The sequence below is a fragment of the Prionailurus bengalensis genome, chromosome D2 (genome assembly GCF_016509475.1).
Source record: "Prionailurus bengalensis isolate Pbe53 chromosome D2, Fcat_Pben_1.1_paternal_pri, whole genome shotgun sequence".
NCBI lineage: Eukaryota > Metazoa > Chordata > Mammalia > Carnivora > Felidae > Prionailurus > Prionailurus bengalensis.
Genome location: NC_057351.1, coordinates 15,401,283 through 15,421,540, shown reverse-complemented (window position 1 = coordinate 15,421,540; position 20,258 = coordinate 15,401,283). Strand labels below are relative to the sequence as shown.

At 45.2% G+C, this 20,258-nt stretch overlaps 1 protein-coding gene across 4 annotated transcripts in view; it reads right to left on the bottom strand.

Annotated features, from left to right (window-relative positions):
* Positions 1 to 20,258, bottom strand: part of PCNX2 (pecanex 2) — a 305,815-nt gene that overhangs the window by 25,240 nt on the left and 260,317 nt on the right. For all 4 annotated transcript variants that reach the window (XM_043596291.1, XM_043596295.1, XM_043596293.1 and 1 more), the window contains exons 26-28: positions 11,685 to 11,938; positions 4,849 to 5,082; positions 3,294 to 3,406 (exon numbers count right to left, since the gene is read on the bottom strand). In XM_043596291.1, coding sequence (XP_043452226.1) covers positions 3,294 to 3,406; positions 4,849 to 5,082; positions 11,685 to 11,938 — 601 coding nt within the window. The remainder of the gene's footprint in view (positions 1 to 3,293; positions 3,407 to 4,848; positions 5,083 to 11,684; positions 11,939 to 20,258) is intronic.

The window sequence follows — 20,258 nt, the reverse complement described above, 5'->3', positions numbered from 1 at the left end:
GTCCTTTGTCTCTGACCCAGGAGTCTCGTATCCTCTGACAGAATCCATAAAAATGTAACAAGGTAGGAAGAGTAAAATCAAATCCTAAGACTTGACAGGATGCAAAAACTCAATGGAAAGAAGTAAAAATATACAAGTATCAGAGGAAAATGGAGGATACTATTTTTATATCCTGGAAGTAAAAAAAAAAAACAATTTTAAGAAAGACACAAAATCCAGAAATTATAAATTAAAATTTTTAAAAAGTGTGCCGTAGGTAAAAATAAGTCAAGTGCACCTTGATAGAAAATATTTTTAACATATATAAATATCTTTTTAAAGTTTTTTTAAAAGTTTATTTATTTTGAGAGAGAGAGAGAGAGAGGGAGAGAGAGAGAATCTCAAGCAGGCCCTGCACTGTCAGCATGGAGCCTGATGCAGGGTTTGATCCCATGAACTGTGAGATCATGACCTGAGCTGAAATCAAGAGTCAGATGCTTAACCGACTGAGCCACCCAGGCACCCCTTAAAGTTTTTTTTTAATGTTTATTTATTTATTTGTTTTCAGAGAGTGCGCACATGTGTGTGAGCAGGAGGAGAGGCAGAGAGAGAGAGAGAGAGAGGGAGAGAGAGAGAATCCCAAGCAGGCTCTATGTGCCCGATGCTAGGGCTCGATCTCATGAACCATGAGATCATGACCTGGGCTGAAGCCAAGAGTTGGATGCTTAACCGACTGAGCTACCCAGGTGCCCCAATAAATATTAATATCTTAATATGAGAATACCTTCTAAATATCATTAAGAGCCTAATAAAAATGGGTAAAGCATATACATGGGCAGTGGGAAATTGACAGAAAAAAAATACGTCACCAATAAATATGTAAAATGATCCTTACCCTCACTATGAATAATGGAAATGCAAATTAAAATGAGAATGAGATAATTTTTCACCCAGGAGACCAGAAAAATTAAAGACTGAATATCCGGCATTAGTGAGGATATGGCCAAACGCTCTTGGCTGGATTACAAACTGGGGCAGCATTACTGGACAGCAATTTGACTCTATCTATAAAAAATTACACTTAAACATTTTTCTTGAGCTGTGGAATCTTTTTTTTTTTTTTTTTTTTGCAAGAAAAACCATTTACTGGATTCTAGCATATACAGTGTAGAGCACAGCTGTTCGGCTGAGGTAGAGGTGGGGGCCCTGCCACGGTCCAGCCTCCCCTCATACTGCGTCCCTCCCCACTCCCCATGACACACCCGATGAAGTCAGAACTTCAATGCCATCAGGCCCCCAAAGCCGTTGGCCCAGGGCAGAGTGTCAGTTGCCTTTAGTCATCAGAGATGGCATTGGAAGTATGCTGCAGGATTTGGCGATGGTAGGGGACCTCTTAGTAAAAGGAACTGGTCCCAGATAATCCAATCTTCCCCCAGAGTACTGAGAATATGGTTCCCAGATTTATCTCATCACTATAAGCAGAGCTGATGCGGGAGTAGGAGAAATTGTTTGAAACAAAGAAAATCCCATCAAAACCGGGTTTAAAACAAGCAGCTGGTGAGCCTGGTGCTTTAATCAAGGAAGAAATAAATAAAGCAGACCAAGCAAGAAACACCTGGATGGGGAATATCTGAACAAGTCACACAAAGAGCAAGATGGAAGAAGTCTTTGAAAGTAGCTTAGGGAGGAACTAAAAGAATAAATCCTTGAGGCATTTTATTTGCAGTTTGCAAAGAAAATTCGGAATTTATTATTATTATTTTTTTAAACCGACTTCAAATGGGTCAGACAGAAGATCAGCTGCCTGGAGGCTATGACTATCTGAAGACGCATTTTGTGATTCCAGAATCTTCTGAAGCCCTTCCCCAACCACACTCCCTATTTAGCGAAGAGCCCCTTGCAGCAGCCACATCATCCTGTTTTACAAAGCCCACACACAAGCTTTCTGCTAGGCTTTCAATCATCAAATTTGGCCCCAGACGACCCCAGAGGAAACTGTCGGGGTCTACAGCATGAGGCTGAGTCAGGCGGGAGAAGCCAGTCAGCTCCTCCCCAGGGTATTCCCTATAACAAGTTCTAACTCCACACCAAAATGGTCAGTTAGCATTTCTCACCTGTGAAGAACATCGTAAAATTCAGAGATGTGGGAGTTGTGAGAATAGCTCTACCTCGGTGTTTACCTTTTCCTGTGCATGACTCAAGGCTGCTGCGTTCAGAGAGAAATGAGGAGACGTGCCCACCATACCACTTCACCCCTCACCAAGTCACACACCGAAACTGATGACACCCTTCCAGAACTTTCCACTGGTAAGGGCTCACAGCCGTCCCCTGCAGAAGGGCATTCGGGAACCGTCAGCAAGTCCCCCTCGACTTACTTAGTGCAGAGGCTGTGAAGGTTGTTAAACCAATACATGAGTGGCTTTTGCCATTCAGAAGCTTGTAATCCAGTCTACACTCACTCCAGCTGAATACCAAAAGAACCCTTTTGGGTTCCAATTACATATATATATATATATATATATATATATATATATATATATATAACTAATATAATGTATGTCAATTATAGGTCAATTTTTAAAAATTTTTTCACATTTATTTTTTGACCAATAGAGTGAGACAAAGCATGAGCAGGGGAGGGGCAGAGAGAGAAGGAGACACAGAATCTGAAGCAGGCTCCAGACTCTGAGCAAACGGTTAGCACAGAGCCTGATGCGGGGCTCGAACCCACGAACTGTGAGATCACGACCTGAGCTGAAGTCGGACGCTCAACCGACTGAGCCACCCAGGCGCCCCTAGGTCAATTTTTTTAAAAAAGGAGAGAACCTTGAGCTATTTACAAACAGAGCAGGAAGATCTGGTAGAAACAGAGTTTGAAAACACAGCTGAGGGGACATCCAGTTAATCAAAGCCCCGCAGAGACAGGGCAGGGTGCGGTCTACACTGGAGCACAGATGTGATGATTTCCTTTTGCAGGAAAAACGGGGAAAGGGAACGGACGTTTTTATTAAGCATTAATTTTGCTAGAGACCAGGCTAGGAAGTTCCTATAAATGGTTTCATTTCATCTTTTCAGCAAATCCATGGCTTGTAACACAGAAGGCCCTGTACCCATAATCCTGGGGTTTTGGCTGTTCTGTATTAGTGGCATTTCCAAATGCAGAACTCCAAAAGGTCACAGTGCTCAAGAAAGCCTTCTTTTGGACCCAGCAGAATTTATTACAGAAGGAACTATCCGTAACTTTAAAATAAAGAAAATGATTGACAAAAATCACTCAGAAACACCGTTGGTGCCGGTACTGTTTCTGCAGGTACCTGAGGGCCATGTTGTGAGCTGCCGTTCCCAGAGCTCGCCTCCCCAGGATGCACAGGGCAAAGGACAGGGTCACTAGAGGGGAGTCCTCATCGCTGTCCAGGTTCTTGGAAGGCTGAAAGAGCAAGGATGTTAATTCAACTCTCACACGGGTTCCAATAGGCAAGGACACAGAATCATAAAGGTCGAGTGTCAGGGGTGTTGTCCGTCAGCCATTGTGGTCACCGAGTTGACTAGAATACCCCAGGGTTGGGGGACTCTCTGCTTCCTGCAGAGTTTCTCTCGTGCTTGGACGTGGAAAAAAAAAATTGAAATGAGGAAGCTACTCTAGAGGAGAGATGGGGCTAACATGTGCCTGTTGACCTAATTCTCTGGAGTTTTGAATATGGCTTCAGGAGAAGAGGGTCAGGGCTTACATTCAAATGAATGCCCACCTTAGCGCCGTCCAATGCAGGGGCAAGACGTGTCTATCACGTGCAGGTGAGGGTTTTCTGTTCTCCCTATAACAAGGAGCCCACTGAACTGACCATTAAGTCCACAATCAACAACTAGATTTAAGGGGTCATCCAAAGTCAGCTTAAAAAGAGAGGCGGGGAAGAGGCAGAAGAAAGAGCCGAAATATCTTTTTGCAGGGCAAATGAAACAATTTCAGGAACCACATGAGGAAAGAGGAACACCGCGGTGATAGCTCGGAATACCCGCAGATTCTTTGCACACCTCAGCCACCTGAAGAGGCTAAGCAAGGGTTAAGATATGAGCACACATTCTCTCTGCTGCACCTGGGAAGGCAGATTCTACCACCTGCTCCTTCCGCTCCCTGTTTTTAATCACTCGCAGAAAGGTTGAGGACCTGGGTTAGTGTTGTAACTTGGTTTGTCCCCTCACGTCCGCTGGCATACTTCATCACTACTAAGGAGGGTGTATTCATTTTGGATCTACTGTCTCTATCAACAGCACATGGATTCGGCTTTTCAAATCCCAGGAAGCAAAGTCAACTGACTCCCTCCCCTTGCTCCTCCCCCAGCTCCTCCTCCTGGCCGAACCTCCTCCTCTTCTTTCTAGAAGCTGTTGTTGTCCTTGGTTTCATTTCTGAGAGGCTGCATTCATCTCCGGAAGTGTCCTCGGCATGTGGGCGATAATGCCCAAGAGACACGACTGCGGAGTGAGATGGGCCATCTTGATGGCTAAACAGATCGGTTGCAGGGCCACAATTCAATACGTTCAGCAAATCCTCCGGATTTCAGCAGAGATATCCTTTGTACAGAAACCTCCACAAGCAGCTCTAAACAAAGAAGTTTCCAGACTTTCAAAGCTATGACAGACACTTAAAACGGTGCTAACCCTGAGCACAGTATAGAGAGAAATATACCTTCAAGGCTCCTCTATTGGAGAACGTGGTATGTGAATTCTTCCTTTTAATTTTGTCTAAGTGTTAAATAAACATTTATCTGGATGCTAATGTTCTGTCTGCCATACAGTATAAGAGACGGACTTGATAAATGCTCCTTGTTTTTTAAATTTAATTCAGTACCTCCAGCCCCCACCTCCTGGACCTACCTCTTGTCTTTTCCGCGCACAGTACTGAATCCATTCTAGATAAACGTTACAGTAGCTGGCTCGTGTTATCCCCTGGAGACACGGGACGTAGTCATCATCGGTGTTAATGTTGAACATTGCGAGGTCACGCTCAATGTAATGCCACTTCGCAAAAGGCTGCAGGGACTTCAGAAGTGATTCGTTTTTGATCCACAAGAGAAGTTTGGGGGACGTTACCATATAGTATATGATGCTCTGCAGACAGAAAGCGAGATTTTGAGCCCTTAGAGCCGTTCGAAAGACGCAAAGACTTCTTATTTATTGTATTTCATGAAGTCAATCAATGTCAGGGAAGTATGAGACATACTTGGTTTCATGGCATTTCCTGCCAGGTTTAATGCTTAGGACTTACTTGAGACATTCTAAAGTGTCCTGTCTTAAGGGTCACCACAGGGATGAGGGAAGTGGGAAGAACAGGACGCTAACAGAATGTACCAGAACAGAATTTCCATGGTGAGGAAGAATGACAGCCAGCCCTACCCCTTCAGAGAGAGACACACAAGAACACCCTTGGGTTGCCACAGGCTCCTGTGGAGGCCACGGGTGGCTGATCCTGCTGAAAGACACTGGGGCAGACCCTCTCCCGAGACCCCAGCTAAAGACTGTTTAATCAACAAAAACAACAAAATTCTCAAAAAACGTTTTTTTTAATGTTTATTGATTTTTGAGGCGGGGGAGGGGCAGAGAGAGAGGGAGACACAGAATCTGAAGCGGGCTCCAGGCTCAGAGCTGTCAGCAGAGAGCCCGATATGGGCCTCGAACTCACGGACCTCGAGATCATGACCTGAACCGAAATCAGATGTTCAACCGACTGAGCCACCCAGGCGCCCCCAAAAACAACAAAACTCTTATGGAAAGTACTTATGATGTAGAATTGTTGAAACACACATGCACACGTCATCCGGGGTGCCCAGACAGTGGACATCTGTGATGCCTTCAAAATAACACGTGTTTTCCCCTCCATCAGACACTCCACTGAGGAATACCCCAACTGGGGAAAATGCCACCCTCGGGCTTTCTTCTTCTAAGTCACAGCTTTACTGAAAGCCATCTTGCAGTTTGCGAATGAATGCGTCCTTCAGAAAGGCTAGCGCCCGGCCTGGAGAAGTCAAACTGTCGCAGAGAAAACGAAAATCCAACTCGGACGTGGGTGCATCGGCAGCAGCGGTAGTATACCTTCATTATAGCCTTCTGTACCCTTTATTATCGCAGGCAACTGGAAGGGGTACTCAGTGCCACTGAGGCTGGGGCGGCCCCAGGAACGTGGCTTGTATGTCACCTGGGAATCGCCACAACAGGGAAGGGCGGCGTCTGGTGCAAAAGAGGCAGCGATGCACGCCCCCGTGGCCCCAAACCCCGTGGCCCTCTCTGATTATAAAAAGACATTCTTGCCAAGGGAGAGGGCAGAAAGGAAACCACACGGCCCGGACCTGGCCAGGGCGTAGGTGGCTTGACCCCCGTGACTGAGCGGGCAGAGACACACTTTTCCAGGCAGGCTCCTGCCCTCTCTCCTGCTCTTCCCTCCCTTCGGCTGGGACACGAGATCCGGAGCACCAAGGTTGGAGCTTGCTGACGAGTGTCCGGTTTCAGGTTATCTGAGGAGTCTGAGCAGGTGAGTGGGTGGACGCACGGGGTCCGTGGATTCGGGCCAAATGACGGCAAAGGCCGGACTCAGCCGTTCTCGGCTGTTAGGCCCGACGGCAGCCTGGACTTCGGGAAGGCTAATCTGCGTGCAGCTCACGGCGTGTGGCCTGCCTTCTTTGGGGCATATTCTCTGTAAGCCTCCCCCACCCGACGCCAAAGTGGTGGAGCGGGGACAAGGAAGTCCGCGGTTCACACGCTCTATCGTTCCTGCGGCGCTGCACCCAGGACAACCCCGTCAGCCTTGAGAAGCCCCTTCAGTATAAGGAGGGAGGGGACAGGGCGGGAAGGAAGAGGGAGGAGGCCACAGGAGGCTGAGTGGGAGGCAGAGAGGACAGAGGCGGGGGTAAAGTCCGCTTCTCTTCATCTTTCGGAGATTTCAACAAGACAATGAGTGTAAAGAACTCAGCACGTGGCCTGGCACACAACCTCTATTTGGCATATAAGTCCTTGGATCTAGGACTTACCCATGCAGGGGCTTGAGGCTCAGGGAGTCCGTGCTAGCAGCAGCCCAGGTGAGGGGTGAGGGGTAGGGGTGAGGGAACAGAAGGCATGTGGGGCCGGGAGACCGCTGAGTCTGTGGCGGCCACCAGAGTGCCTTCCAATATTCAAAAATGTCGGTTCTGAATCTGGAGGGTTGTTTTTTTTTTTTTTTTTTAATGTTTATTTTTGAGAGAGACAGAGAGACAGAGTTCAAGCCGGCGGGGGACAGAGAGAAAGGGAGACACAGAATCTGAAGCAGGCTCCAGGCTCTGAGCTGTCAGCACAAGCAGGGCTTGAACTCACGAACCCTGAGATCACGACCTGAGCAGAAGTTGGACGCTTAACCAACAGCCACCCAGAGGCCCCTGGATCTGGAGGGTTTTCTACGACCGACTTGCTGGCAGGATAATTTAAAGCTTTTATGAACGTGGGGGGTTTAAACAGCTGACCCAAAGTTACAAGCACAAGAGGTTCTGTGACTGGCCAGAGGCAAGGTGTCTCAGCTGACGGTTACAAAGGGTACGAAGAAAGTGGGTCCGTCTGAACATCTGGCTCTAGCAAACATCTGGTCTGGTCTTTCCCCAATATGTCCCAATCACATGTACCAGATAGGAACAACAAACAAAACTTGGAGGGCGTTTGCTTTTTCGTTCATTTCTAGGGAGGAATGAAAATAACCCCCTCGACCGATGCAGTCAGCATAGTTAATGAGGAGTCTGAATCCCAGAGGTTGAAACTTCCTCCTCCAGGTCTGGCAGAACCTTGCAGTGTTGACTTCCCAGTGCTGCCCCGGCTCGGCTCCCCAGTGCACGAGGGGAACCCGCTCTCCTCGCCCCGGAGAAAACACAACACACCCCACGGTGGCAAACCATACTCCATTCCCATTTCGCGTAGGCAGAAATCCCGTCGGGGAGACAGAGTCCACGAACAGTGTGAAATCCTTCCGAATCTGTCAGGATGAAACGGATACGACACTAAGTCGACCCGGTAAGTGAGGACAGGGAGAATGAATGGACGGCACAGAACCACGTGGAAAGCGAGACCTCTTCTGAATTCATCCACCGTATCTGGCTCCTCCAGCAGGGATTCTCCTGGTTTCTCATTTTCATTGTAGATCAGCATATTCTATCAGACAGCTCGTTCTAGGAAGGGGGCCCTGGCAGGCAGACCCACACGTGCGGTCTTCCGTTTCTCATTCTGCAAGGCCAGCGATAAGCGCATCTCCTTTCTGAAAGGCTTGGACAGGAAAGACGGCAGCAGGAAAACCAGGCCCTGGCAGAAAGCGGATTCCTTGACTGCTCCGAGGGTTTTCAACACAAATAAGTGGAGGGGAGCTGGAGGAGGCACCAGAGAAAACCCTCCAGTCGTCAGGAAGGAAATGATTGCAAGTATATTCCTACAGGGTGGGGGAACTGACCCAGTTTATTAGGAGATTAAAAAAAAAAAAAAAAGAAATCCTTTTGTGTAATGGAAATACTCCACGCCTTTCTTCCTTTCTGATTTGCCTGCCCAATAAAAATAACAATAATAACGACAAAAAGAATGAAAGCCAACTCTTGAAACTTTGAGCAATTCAGAATAACAAAGGCAGTCTTGTTCCCGAGTAACCAAGGTTTTTACCCTCAAATGCTGTTTCTTCTGTTCTGATAGCCACTGGGTACCCCTGAGATTTTCTTTAACTAGCTCCACGGGGGGACGGGGGCAAGTTCTGAGCTACCCCACAGCACAGGGCGGGCAAGCACTGAGTGCCGCAGGCAGAGAGAGCCCCGCACGAACAGGCCCGTTGATGCTGCTGGGAACTAACCCACCTGCCACCCGACCTGGGCCCCTCCTGAGCACTATTTTGGAATTTAAGAGAATTCTGTTTCTGTTGAGCATGAATATGTCCGTAGTGGTGCCCAAGCTTAGTTGTGTATCAAATCACTTGGGAAATGAGTTTAAAAATATGGGGGCTAGGGCCCCTCCCCAGGCCCACGGAGTCAGAATTTCTGGGTAGGACATGCAAGTCTCTGATTAGCCAGCTTACTCGGGGAGCCTGGTGCCAGGGGTCTGCCCCCCAGCTCGCGAGCAGCGCCCCGCCAGGTAACGAAGCATTGCGCCGGGTGCCTCTCCTACCCACCTGACACTCCCCCCCGCTCTTGGAAAACAGAGTTAAGGGCATTGTTTTCCCACAAACTAAATATTATCTGGCAGGTTCTGGGCGGGGTGGGGCGGGGGGAGCTCCTTCAGCCTCGGCTGCTTGCACATTATCCTGGACTTGTTTATCAGGAAACTGGTAAACTGTCATTTTAGAAAACATACGGGGGATTGGGAGGCAGGAGAAGAGGAAAGTGAGTATCAATCTAATTACCAGCTCAAGGGAGGGGGGCCTCGAAAAGCAGGTCCCGGAGTGGTGCCCCCAAGGCCTCTGGAAAAGCCGAGAGGGGAGACCCTGAAAGGGCACCTCATCCTTTCCCTCTCTCTTCTCTCACTCGTGGCGGCCTGCTGGCTCCCTCATGTGCGGCTGGGTCTGCCCACAAGTCTCGCTCACGGGAAGGCTGTTTATGGGGAGCTCCCGATTCACAGAGATGTGGCTCAGTGTTGAACACATCTGGATCTCATCCGCCCGGACTCTATGGCCCGGACCCCGGATCCACATTACCTGGGACCTTTGTTCATTCAGTCCAAAAAATTCCCTGGATACCTCAACACACAGGTCGCCACACCGAAGGCTGGGGACCCAAAGAGGAGTCAGGCGTGCGTGGCTCCCGTGCCGAGGGAGGTGCCGGAAGATGCAGGTGAAGTGCACGCCGGGCAAGGGCCCCAAGGGAGCCTGTGAGCACAGGGAGCATGAGGAGAGAAGGGCAGGAGGAGGAAGTCTGGCAGGGGTGGGGGCGGGGGGTACCGGAATGCGTGTGCAAAGGGGGAGATGGGTGGCAGTGTGGAAACTCTACTGGAAACAACGGTGGAAAGTTCCAGATGGTTTCTCTCTGGGTTCAAGGCGGCTCAGAATGCACTTTCCTAACCCCTCACTGCTGGCACAGGACAACCTTCCGGCCCCTGGGAGACACCAGGAATGTAATGTGGCAGCTTCCAGGAGCATTTCGAGGGGACCACTGGTGCATGCCCTTGGTCTTCGTTTCCTGTGTCCTCTCCTCCATCCACTGGAGCCTGGGGCTTACCTCTTGGAACATGAAGCAGGGGAGTCACTTAAAATGGTAGGGCTGGCAGCTGGAAGGAACCTGGGTCCCTAGGACTTCCTGGAACAGACCCACAGAACAGAACCCCTCCGTTTTTCATTCACGTGTGACAGACAGAAACACACTTCTCGTGCCAGCGTGCCACAGTTACTCGTGACCCCCCCAAATCTACCCCCAGTTGGGACGCCGAGTCTGCCCAGGGCTGACTCTGTATGAAACGTCTTGCAGCGCAGTTTATAATGGCCAAGGGAGCAGACCGTGGAATCATGAGGCAGGAGGTCACCACTCCCTGATGTGCTTTCCCAAATCTTCCCCGATGTATGCAAGGCTGGGCAAAACAGCCACAGTTTTGCATGAGGCAGGGCTGTAAATTCCTGCACCCCTTTGGCATACATGAAGGTGGTGAATACGAACCACTAAATCTGTTTTGAATATTCCGCACAGGAAAGGGTCTCACGAACATTTCTCATTACACCTGCCTTGGGTGTGATACTCAAGAATTATTTAACCTTCTGAACTCTTTACAGTCTGTCTTCTATTTCCTGTAAACTTGAGCAGTATTGACGCACACATGGGGCTCTCCTCGGTAGCTATTCCAAATTTCTAAACGTCTTTCTTTTAGTTGGTTGAGACTCCTGAAGCTTCAGGCACCTGTGTTATCTGCCTACTTTGTATTTCCTCATTTCTGCTGGGCCACCTCTCACAGCCTCAGCTGGCAGGGAGTCTGGGATCTCAGATGGATGAGCATCCTTGTTTTAAATGCCATTAAAATGTGGACCCCTGTGAGGACCAGGACCCAGGGTTCCCACCATGCAAAGTGCTCCCTCTGAACAGAAGCCCGTGCAAAGACTGCCCCCATTAGACCCAACTGTCCCTCTGCACCCTCGCTCAAGGTTCATATTTGTTTCCCAGGACACTTCACTCCAAACCGGCACATTTTCTGAGGTTGAATATGGGTTAGGCAGACGCGGCCCCAGAGCAACAGGAAAACTATGTCATTAGTCCCAAACGAGTGAGGAAGAAAGGCCGTCATAACTAATCCTAACTGGATCATTTTGCTATACTTTTGAGTTTTTATTTTAGGCTCAAAAAATAATTCTGGTTCTAGGGTGGAAATTGCAGAACATCTAAATCGGTAACTTGTCGCACGTAAATGCTGAGGTTTGGTGATATTTCCAGGACATTTCAATTTATCGTCACCAGCATCACCATAGCTGTGCTGTGTTAGAAAGGAAGACACAGATTTAGGGAAGGAAAGGAACTGTCTATTAGTGGCCACGCTTAGGATGTGACTCAAAGCGTGAGCTCCAGGTTACCTCAAAGCCCTTGAGGATTTTTCGCAAAACCAGTGGTTCCCAAACCTAGCTGGGTCTCAGATTCAGAAGATGAGGAGAAGCTGCAGCATCTAGTCTTTTGCAAATCTCTCTGGGAGCCTCTTGAGCCAGCCCCGAATGATTACTCAGACAAGTGTCCCGGGGCCCAGAGCAGCGATACCTTGATGTAGTATCGGATGAGGATCCTACGCAGGTCAAAAACCTGTAGCATGGTGGCTGCGTTGTTGTCTATGATGCTGTAGCCCTCCAGGATGTACTGTGTTCGTGTGATCTCCCAGGTGAGCCAGCGGAGGTTGAATGCGGCATTGCAGGACAACAGGTGCGGCAGGTGGCCCGGTTTACAGCAGCAACAGCCTCTGTCGTCCTCATCACCTTCCATGATGGCCTCGACCTCTCTCTGCTGGCAGTAGGTTCCTGGCAGAGCACATACAAGATGGAAGTTATACAAGGAGTCACTGGGTTAACCTTTGTTCACAATGGATTTTCCCCGGCCTTCCCTGGAGGGGAAGACACCGAAGAAAGTCTGGGAATCAGGAGGATAGTTTAATTCTTAAATTCCCAAATAAGTCACCATTCTCATTGTCATTAACTCTTTTCTTCATTCATATCCATTCTGATTCTCAGCTCCTCCCCATTCATGTGTGTGTGTGTGTGTGTGTGTGTGTGTGTGTGTGTGTGTGTGTGAGAGAGAGAGAGAGAGAGAGAGAGAGAGAGGAGACAGACTTTCACGGTGCTCATGGACACCAAGTTGAAAGGCAGTACAGTTATACTCTTGAGTTACCTTTACCAGAAACCTGCAGGTCACAGCTGAGCAGAGAGGAGGCTAAACAAAGGTGGCAGGTGGAGATGTCTGAGAGCAAGTAGGTGCGTGCTGATGTGTTTTTCAGGATGGAAAGCTCCCTTCTTCTTTTCTGGAAGAGCTCCGTTGCCTAACCATAAGGGCAGACCATGCATGCCACCTCACCTCACATGACTGAGAGCATGGATGTTGGGGGGGGGGGTGCTCAACGTTTTTGTCAATGATTTAAAGGGGAACATACACAGTGTGCCAACGACATAAGTTACTGGCACTGTCTGGAGTGCAGAGTTGTGACCTAAAACGATCTCAGCAGACAGGATGGTGGACTGAAACTAACATGCTGAAAAACTAACAGGAATAAATGGAATATCCTGCATCTAGCTTCAAAAAACCAGCTGCACACTTTGTGAATACATGCTAGCGTATTTTACAAGTACTCTGGTAGTTGCACGGATCATAGGAACCAGAAACAGGAAAAGCGAAAGATCCTACTCGGAGTGGTCCCTCAGAACCCTTGGATGTTTTTAGCTTAGGAGAAATGTGGTTTGACTTCTGTTGGAGGAGATCATGCTGGCTGCTATCCAGAGAACGGACTATAGAAGCAGGGGTGGGAGCCAGGACATCAGTTAGGAGGCTGTTAGTTAACACACATGACACAGTGGTGATTTGGATAAAGGCCATTGGGGAAAGTATGGAGAAATGATCACATCTGGATCTCTCTGAAGGTAGTCTGTTAGGATTTGGGAACCAATTTGGATGGGAGATGTTGAAAAGATTCATGAAGAATGGTGTGAAGTTTTCTGACCTGAGCAAGGTGAAAAGTGAAAAGACTGTCCACGGAGATGGAGAAGATTGCAGGGCGAGCAGCCTTTGGGTGGGCTGAGGGGAAGATCAGGAAGTTTTTCTTCCATATGTGAAGTTTTAGCTGTTCGCTATTAATCAAAATGGAGATGTCAAGTAGACAGTTGGATTAAGAAATCTGGAGTTCAGGGGAAGGGTTCTGGCAGAAATTCATAACATCTGAGAGAATTATCAGGATATAGGGGCGATTTAAAGTAATCTGGGAGAAAGGACAGGTCTGAGAGCTGAGCTCTGAGCATTCCATTCAGAGGCTGGGGAGGTGAGGTTCTCCCAAAAAAATGATTGGCTAGAAGTGGCCTGTGAGGTCAGAAGAAAACCAGAAAGAAGCAAAAGGCAAGTTAAAAAAGAAAAAAAGAGTTTCAAGGAAGAGGGAACATCAGCTATGTTAAATGATGCTTATAGGTCAAATTACCTGGGGAATTAACTGTGAGATTTGGCTATACAGAAGTGAATGATTATCTCTGCAAGAGAGGTGTAGGTGTAGTGATGAGTGGGGGAGGGGATGCCTGCTTGGAGCCAACAGTAGGGGAGAGAAAAAAGCAGGGACAGTTAGTGTAGGTAACACTTTTGGGGAGTTTAAAAATCTTTACGACTTTATTCTATTTTTGGCCATTTATTGCATAGGCTGGAACCTCCTGTACAATGTTAAATAAATGTGAGTTTAGGGGAAAGTATTCAGTCTTTTAGCATTACGTAAGGACACTAGCTGTAGGTTTCTCATAACCGCTCTTTGTCAGAAGGAGAAAGTCTTCTTCTATTTCCAGTTATCTAAGAATTTATATTAAAATCAGAAATAGGTATTTAATTCTAGCAAACGCTTTTACTGTTTTTCCCGTTTATTCTGTTGATATGGTAAACCCTATTGATGAATTTCCACATATTAAACCAATCTTTCATGACCGGGAGAAACACGACAGGTTTATATATTGCTGGATGTGGTTTTCTAGTATTTTTTTGGGGATTTTTGCATATATACATTCACAAGGTATATTGGCCTATAGGTTTATTTCCCTGTGATGTCCTTGTCTGGTATACATGTGGAATTTATGAAATGAATTGGAAAGTGTTTTCTCTTCTATTTTCCAAAAGAGTTAAGGCAATATTGGTCATAATCCTTGCTTACATGTGTAATAGAGTTTAAACAGTTTGCATGATTAATGGTGACAGGGATTCTAGAGTTCTCTCTGTGGCCAAGATGTTTTGTTTTTGTTCTGTTTTGTTTTTCCTTATGAATTCAATTGCTTTAGCACATATAGGTCTATTCAGATTTTCTGTTTCTTCTGGTGTCAAATTTGGAAAGTTATATTTTTCAATGAGTTTTTAATTTCACCTAACTTGTCAAATTTATAAAATGTCCTTATTATTATAATGCTTTAAGATCTGTAGTAATGTCCCCTCCTTAATTCCTGATCTTGATAATCTGTGTTTTATCTTTTTTTTTTTTTTCTGGATCAGTCTGGGTAGTTTTTTTTCTTCAATTTTATAGGTTTTTCCTCAGAATCAAGATTTGATTTCATGATTATTTTCCTCCATTGTTTCTTTATTTTATGATCCATAGATTTCCTGCTCTCATTTTTTTTTTTTTAATTTTCTTCTTTCATTTGCTTCGGGTTTTATTTCATCTTCTTTTTCTAGTTTCTTCAGGTGAAAGTGTAGGTTAGGAGTTGCCAATTTGTATTTTGCAAAAGGTCAGAGAGTAAATATTTTAAGATTTGGGGGCCACATATGGTCTATATTACTGCTGCCTCCTCGTCCCCTCTCTTTCTCTTCTTTCCCTCCTTCTCCGTCTCCCTCCCTTTAATATAAAAGCCATTCTAAGCTCATAGCCATAGTTTGCCAACTCCTTGCTTAGATCATTGATTTAAACCTTTCTTCTTTGCTATTATAAACCTTTAGAGCTGTAAGTTTTTCTCTACACATTGCTTTGGTTGTATCCCATACATTTTTTATACTGGTGTTTTTAATTTTCCTTCAGTTCGACTATTTTTTAACTCACCTAGTTTTTATTCCTTAAACCTCTGTTATTAGGTGTATGCCATTTGAGACTGTTTTATCTTCATGATCAATTGACACTTCAATCATTATAAAATATCTTTATTTTGGCTAGGGATTACAATGTGCATTTTCATCTTCTTGCAATCTGCAATAGATGGATTTCATACCACTCTTCCTGTAATGTTGTGAGATTATTAAAATGGTATATTGACTCCTTCATGTCCTTGCCATTATTGTTGTCAAACATTTTACTTTAACGTATATTTAACCCCCATAATAGACCGTCATTATTCTGCTCTAAACAGTAAAGTTTTTAAAAAGAAAAGAACATCTTTGCTAACATATTTGCCATTTCTGGCAATCTTCATTGTTTTATGTAGAATCGATTTTCTATGTTATCATTTGCTTTCAAACTGAAGGATTACCTTTAACATTTGTTACAGTGGAGGTTAGCTGGTCATCATGTCAACTTTTGTTTTTCTGGAAATATGTAAATTTTGCCTTCAATTTTGAAGGATATTTTCCTTAGCTGTAGAATTCTGGGTTGATAGTTTTCTTTTGGCCCTTAAAAAATATCATTTCACTGTGTTCTGACTTGCATTACTTCTTAGGATATTTTAATAATTCACATGCTTTTCCCCTGTCTGTAAAGTGTTTTTCAAACTTTCTCATGATCTTGACAAAATGATTATAGAAAAATCTCAGATGCTCTTTGATTTTTCTTTCTTTAATTTTCACCAGTCTGAGGATTATGTGCTTAGGTTTGGTTTTCTTTGTGTTTATCTGGCTTGGGGTGTGCTGAGCTCCTGGGATTTATGGATTGATATTTTCCATCAAATTTTGAAAGTTTCTGAAGAATATTTTTTCAATTTTTTTCTGCCCCTATTTATCACTTTTCCTTTTGGATTCCAATTTTACACATATATTAGAATGCTTGATATTGTCCCCATAGATCACTGAGTTTCTATTTTCTTTAACCTTTTATTATTTGCCTCAGTTTGGACAGCTTCTATTGCCTTGTCTTCAAGTTCATTGATCTTTTCTTCCATCCTCTGAATTTTTCATTTCAGACATTGGATTTTATTTTTAGACTTTCTGGCTCTTTCCAATGATAGTCTCCATCAGTTCACTCATTATGATAATTTTTCCTCTGAATTCCTAAGCATATTAATATCTGTTTGAAACTTCTTTTCTGTTACCTCCAACATCTTTGGGTGTGTTTCCATTTATTGTTTTCTTTTCCTGGTTATGGACCACTTTTTCTTCTTATTTTCATATCTAGAAACTTTTATTATATGCTGGATATTGTTGATGCTATAGTGTTGACAATCTGGACTTCTTTGTTTGTTTGTTTGTTTGTTTTTGGTCTTTTCAAAGAGTTTTGTTCTGTTAAGTAGTTAATTTATTTGCACATCAGCCTGCCAGCTTGATCCTTTTGAAACTTTTTTAAAAATTTAAATCCAAGTTAGTTAACATATAGTGTAATAGCGATTTCAGGAATAGAATTTAGCGATTCATCACTTACATGTAACACCCAGTGCCCATCCCAACAAGTGTCCTCCTTAATGCCCCTCACCCCTTTAGTGCATCTCCCCCACCCAACACCCTACCAGCAACCCTCAGTTTGTTATCTGTATTTAAGAGTCTTAACTTGTTTTTAGAGTGTCTAGAGTAGACCTGTGGGGTGATAATATCTCTACTCCTAAAGCTTGGTCTTTCTGGGGTCTTGGTTGAATTCCTGGGATGTTCAATAAGGTGTCTCTGCTGGATGATTGGAATTTCTACATCTCGACACCTTACAGCCTCCATGTTTTCTATTTCGTTCAGACCTCCACAGTTACTATTCTCTGTCAGGACTTGCCTCTAACAGTCAGCAGGTTAATATTCATCCAATTACTAAAGAGGATCCCTGTACAGATTTTTACAGTGCCTTCCTTGTGAAATTCATTTCTTTCTGATACTCTGACCCACAAAACCCAGCTACCTTAGCAGCTGAGAACTCTGATTCTGCCTCCATAGCTCAGCAAGACAACTGTACTCTATTTGGATGTTGCCCCCAACCCCCATACTACAGATAAGAAAGGGTCTCCAGGAAGAAAGGAAGGGTAATTATGGAGCTTACTTGTGTCTCTCCTTTCTCTTGTTGATCAGAGGCTTGCACTGTCTGTTCAAGATCTGAAAGCAGTTGATTAAGATATTTTCCCTAGTTTCATAATTGTTTATGGCAGGAAGTATAGTCCAGTACTGGTTACTCAGTCATGGCCAAAAGGGTAAGTCTCCGAATCCTTTTACACATCTTTTGAGACTGAATTCAGACATAAACACTTTCCTGACATCCATTCCCATACCATTCATTTTTTCCAACATCCCTTATCATTATTTACAGTGGCTGCTACTTAGTAGGTGCCGACAGAGTAGTTGGTGCAATGCCTGAATGGGTAAATGAAGGGAAGATTTTTATCCAGGTCACTGCATGCACAGGCAAGGGAAACTCTATTGAGAAAATGCATGGCAGATTATATTGCGTGTCTGGCAGACAAAGAAAATCAATGTTTGTACTAAGCCTCTCCACAGAACCCATAAATGAGATGGTCATAACAAGTCAGAAATGGGAAACTACAACCTTCAAGTAATAATGTACATACAGAACTGTTAGGATAACAGTCAATGAAACAGAACTCAAGATCAGGATGGGGAAAGCAAGCAGGCAGTGTTACATGAAGTGTAACAGTGAAGGGCTGATCCCACATCTTTGATTCCATTTGTCTTTCCCCAAGACCTCACTGCTTTGGGTTTTAGCTGAAAGCACTCCTTTTTAAAACCTTTCAAGGGTCTCTTAGCTCATGCTGCAATAAAAAGCTTTTATTCCCTCTGGTACAGATGTATAGAAATACGTACATGAATTATCAGCAATGAGTAATTCACACTGCATGCTCTGGGGCCTCCAGAGTGAGTAATGGCCACAGTGTCCTAACTGATCCGCCCACTGGGACCCTTGGACGTGCAGGCACTAGACTCCGGGGGTGGGAGATGTCTCATCCTACTAAATGGCACAGGGACAACACTGGTTTTCTGCAAGTAATAATGTAATTCGGGAAGAAACCCTCTTTCAGTGAACAAAGTGAGATTGCTTAGACTCCACAAGGAAGAAGCATAAAGGAGGATTTTCACCTCCAATAGGTTAACAAAACCGGTCAAATGACATGCTTCAAAAATCTGCATTTCTTTACAATTTCTTTCTCCATACTTCTCCATCCAGGTCTGGCATTTACCATGTTGAGCTGAATGTAAGGGTTTTTTTTTTTCCCCCTTTACATTGGGCTGAATGTAAGGGGTTTTTCCCCCTTACATCAAACAAACTGGAAGGTGTGTGTGTTTCAGTGTGTGTGTGTGTGTGTATGTGTGTGTGTGTGTGTGTGTGTGTGTGTGTGTGTATACACACAATAAAATGAGGAGTTTCGATTTCTATCATGTGAGTAGTAAAGTCCCACACCATGAGGAACATGGGTGCATCTCGGCACTGACAAAGACAGTTGAGGAAACAGTGTGCCATGAGGGACGGCTGCTCGACAGGGACACCCTAATTGCCAAAGGTTTTTGATAAACACTCAGTTAAGGTAGGCCTCTGCACCTCCTTTTAGGAACAAAAGATTCATAGTCAGGATCACATTGCAAAAGAATACAAAAATAAAAAAACCCAGTCGTCCTGTACATGCACTACTCTGCTGCTCAAATGCAAAGCAAGACCATATATTCTCCTCCGAGAGGCTCACCGGGTTTGGAGCACATTCCCTCCAAAGGGAACACCAAGAGTCAACTGCCCCTACGCCGTGACCTACACCATTGGTGTCAGTGAGGGAGGACCTGGCTGGCCGTTTCTGTCCGGTGTTTCCACTGAAACTGACCCTTGGCATCTTTTATGTTGTGATGTTCTCATGGTCTAAGTCAGTGGGACACAGGAACGCCTTCATTAAATAATTTTTAAATTTAAATTATTAGAGTGTCTTAGAGCCTGAGTGCTGATAGATGAGAATGCCTAATTAAAGCAGTGGAAATTAATTTTTTGAACTGAAAATGTATCTAGAAGGTCCCAGGTGTCTCGCCACAGAGGGCATGCAGCAATTTCCTGCATGCGGCCACAATGTGGGGCAGCCCTTGCTGCCGTACCGGGCAGCTCTCCTGACCACTGACCCTTCCTTCCTCCCTTTGCTGGTTCCCCCAGTGAGCAAGCGCTGCTCCCCTTTCAGCGCTGTTTGCCAGCGACAGGCCAGGCCTGGCTCATTTATTCACACTTAATTCCCGAAAGGAATGAAGTTAATTTAAAAAGGCGTGCACAGAACAATGGCAAATGATAAAATTTAAGTAAAATGGGGGACAAGAAAAAATATGATGAAGCCAGAGAGAATAATGTCAAGAGACCCTAGTTGCATTCTGTGATACCCTATATATTTACTAAAGGTAGGCCACAGACTTCCCTGGGGCTTTCTAGAAGACAATGTAGAAAGAAACCTTGAATAGTTTCTTGTGTCCTTAACACAACAACAAAATAATTGCTTGGCAGGATCTTGGCTATTTCAAGTGAAGACACCAGAAAGAGAATGTTCCCAGGACCCTAATAAAAGGTACACGGTGCAACATGGTGAACACTATCCTTAAGAGAATTGCCCAGAAAGTACGAGCTGTTCTAATATGGCCAAAGCACAACAAAGAGAAAGCATTTCTGTAGGGGGCTGAACCAATTCGACCTTAGTTAGGAATGTGGTTCTCTAGAGGTCTCGTGTCTCTCAAGGGCAGAGTTTGGAGAGTCTTGAGAGCAGGAGAACTTTATCCCTTTGAGGAAATCCTTGCTATGGATCGTTTTTCTCCACCCAGTTCTGAAAATTATTGTGGACTGAGCAGCAGTGACTTAAGCCTAGGAATGGAGATATTCTGTGTGGTCGGTCTGCGCAGGCCCCCTCTTTGGTGGTCCAGCCAGGCTAGAGGTAGAGCTGACATCCTCTTGGAATGGTCGGGAAGCTAAAGAGAATGGCTGGCTGAAACAGAAGGTCCGATAACCAAAATCCACCCAAAGTGTCCCCG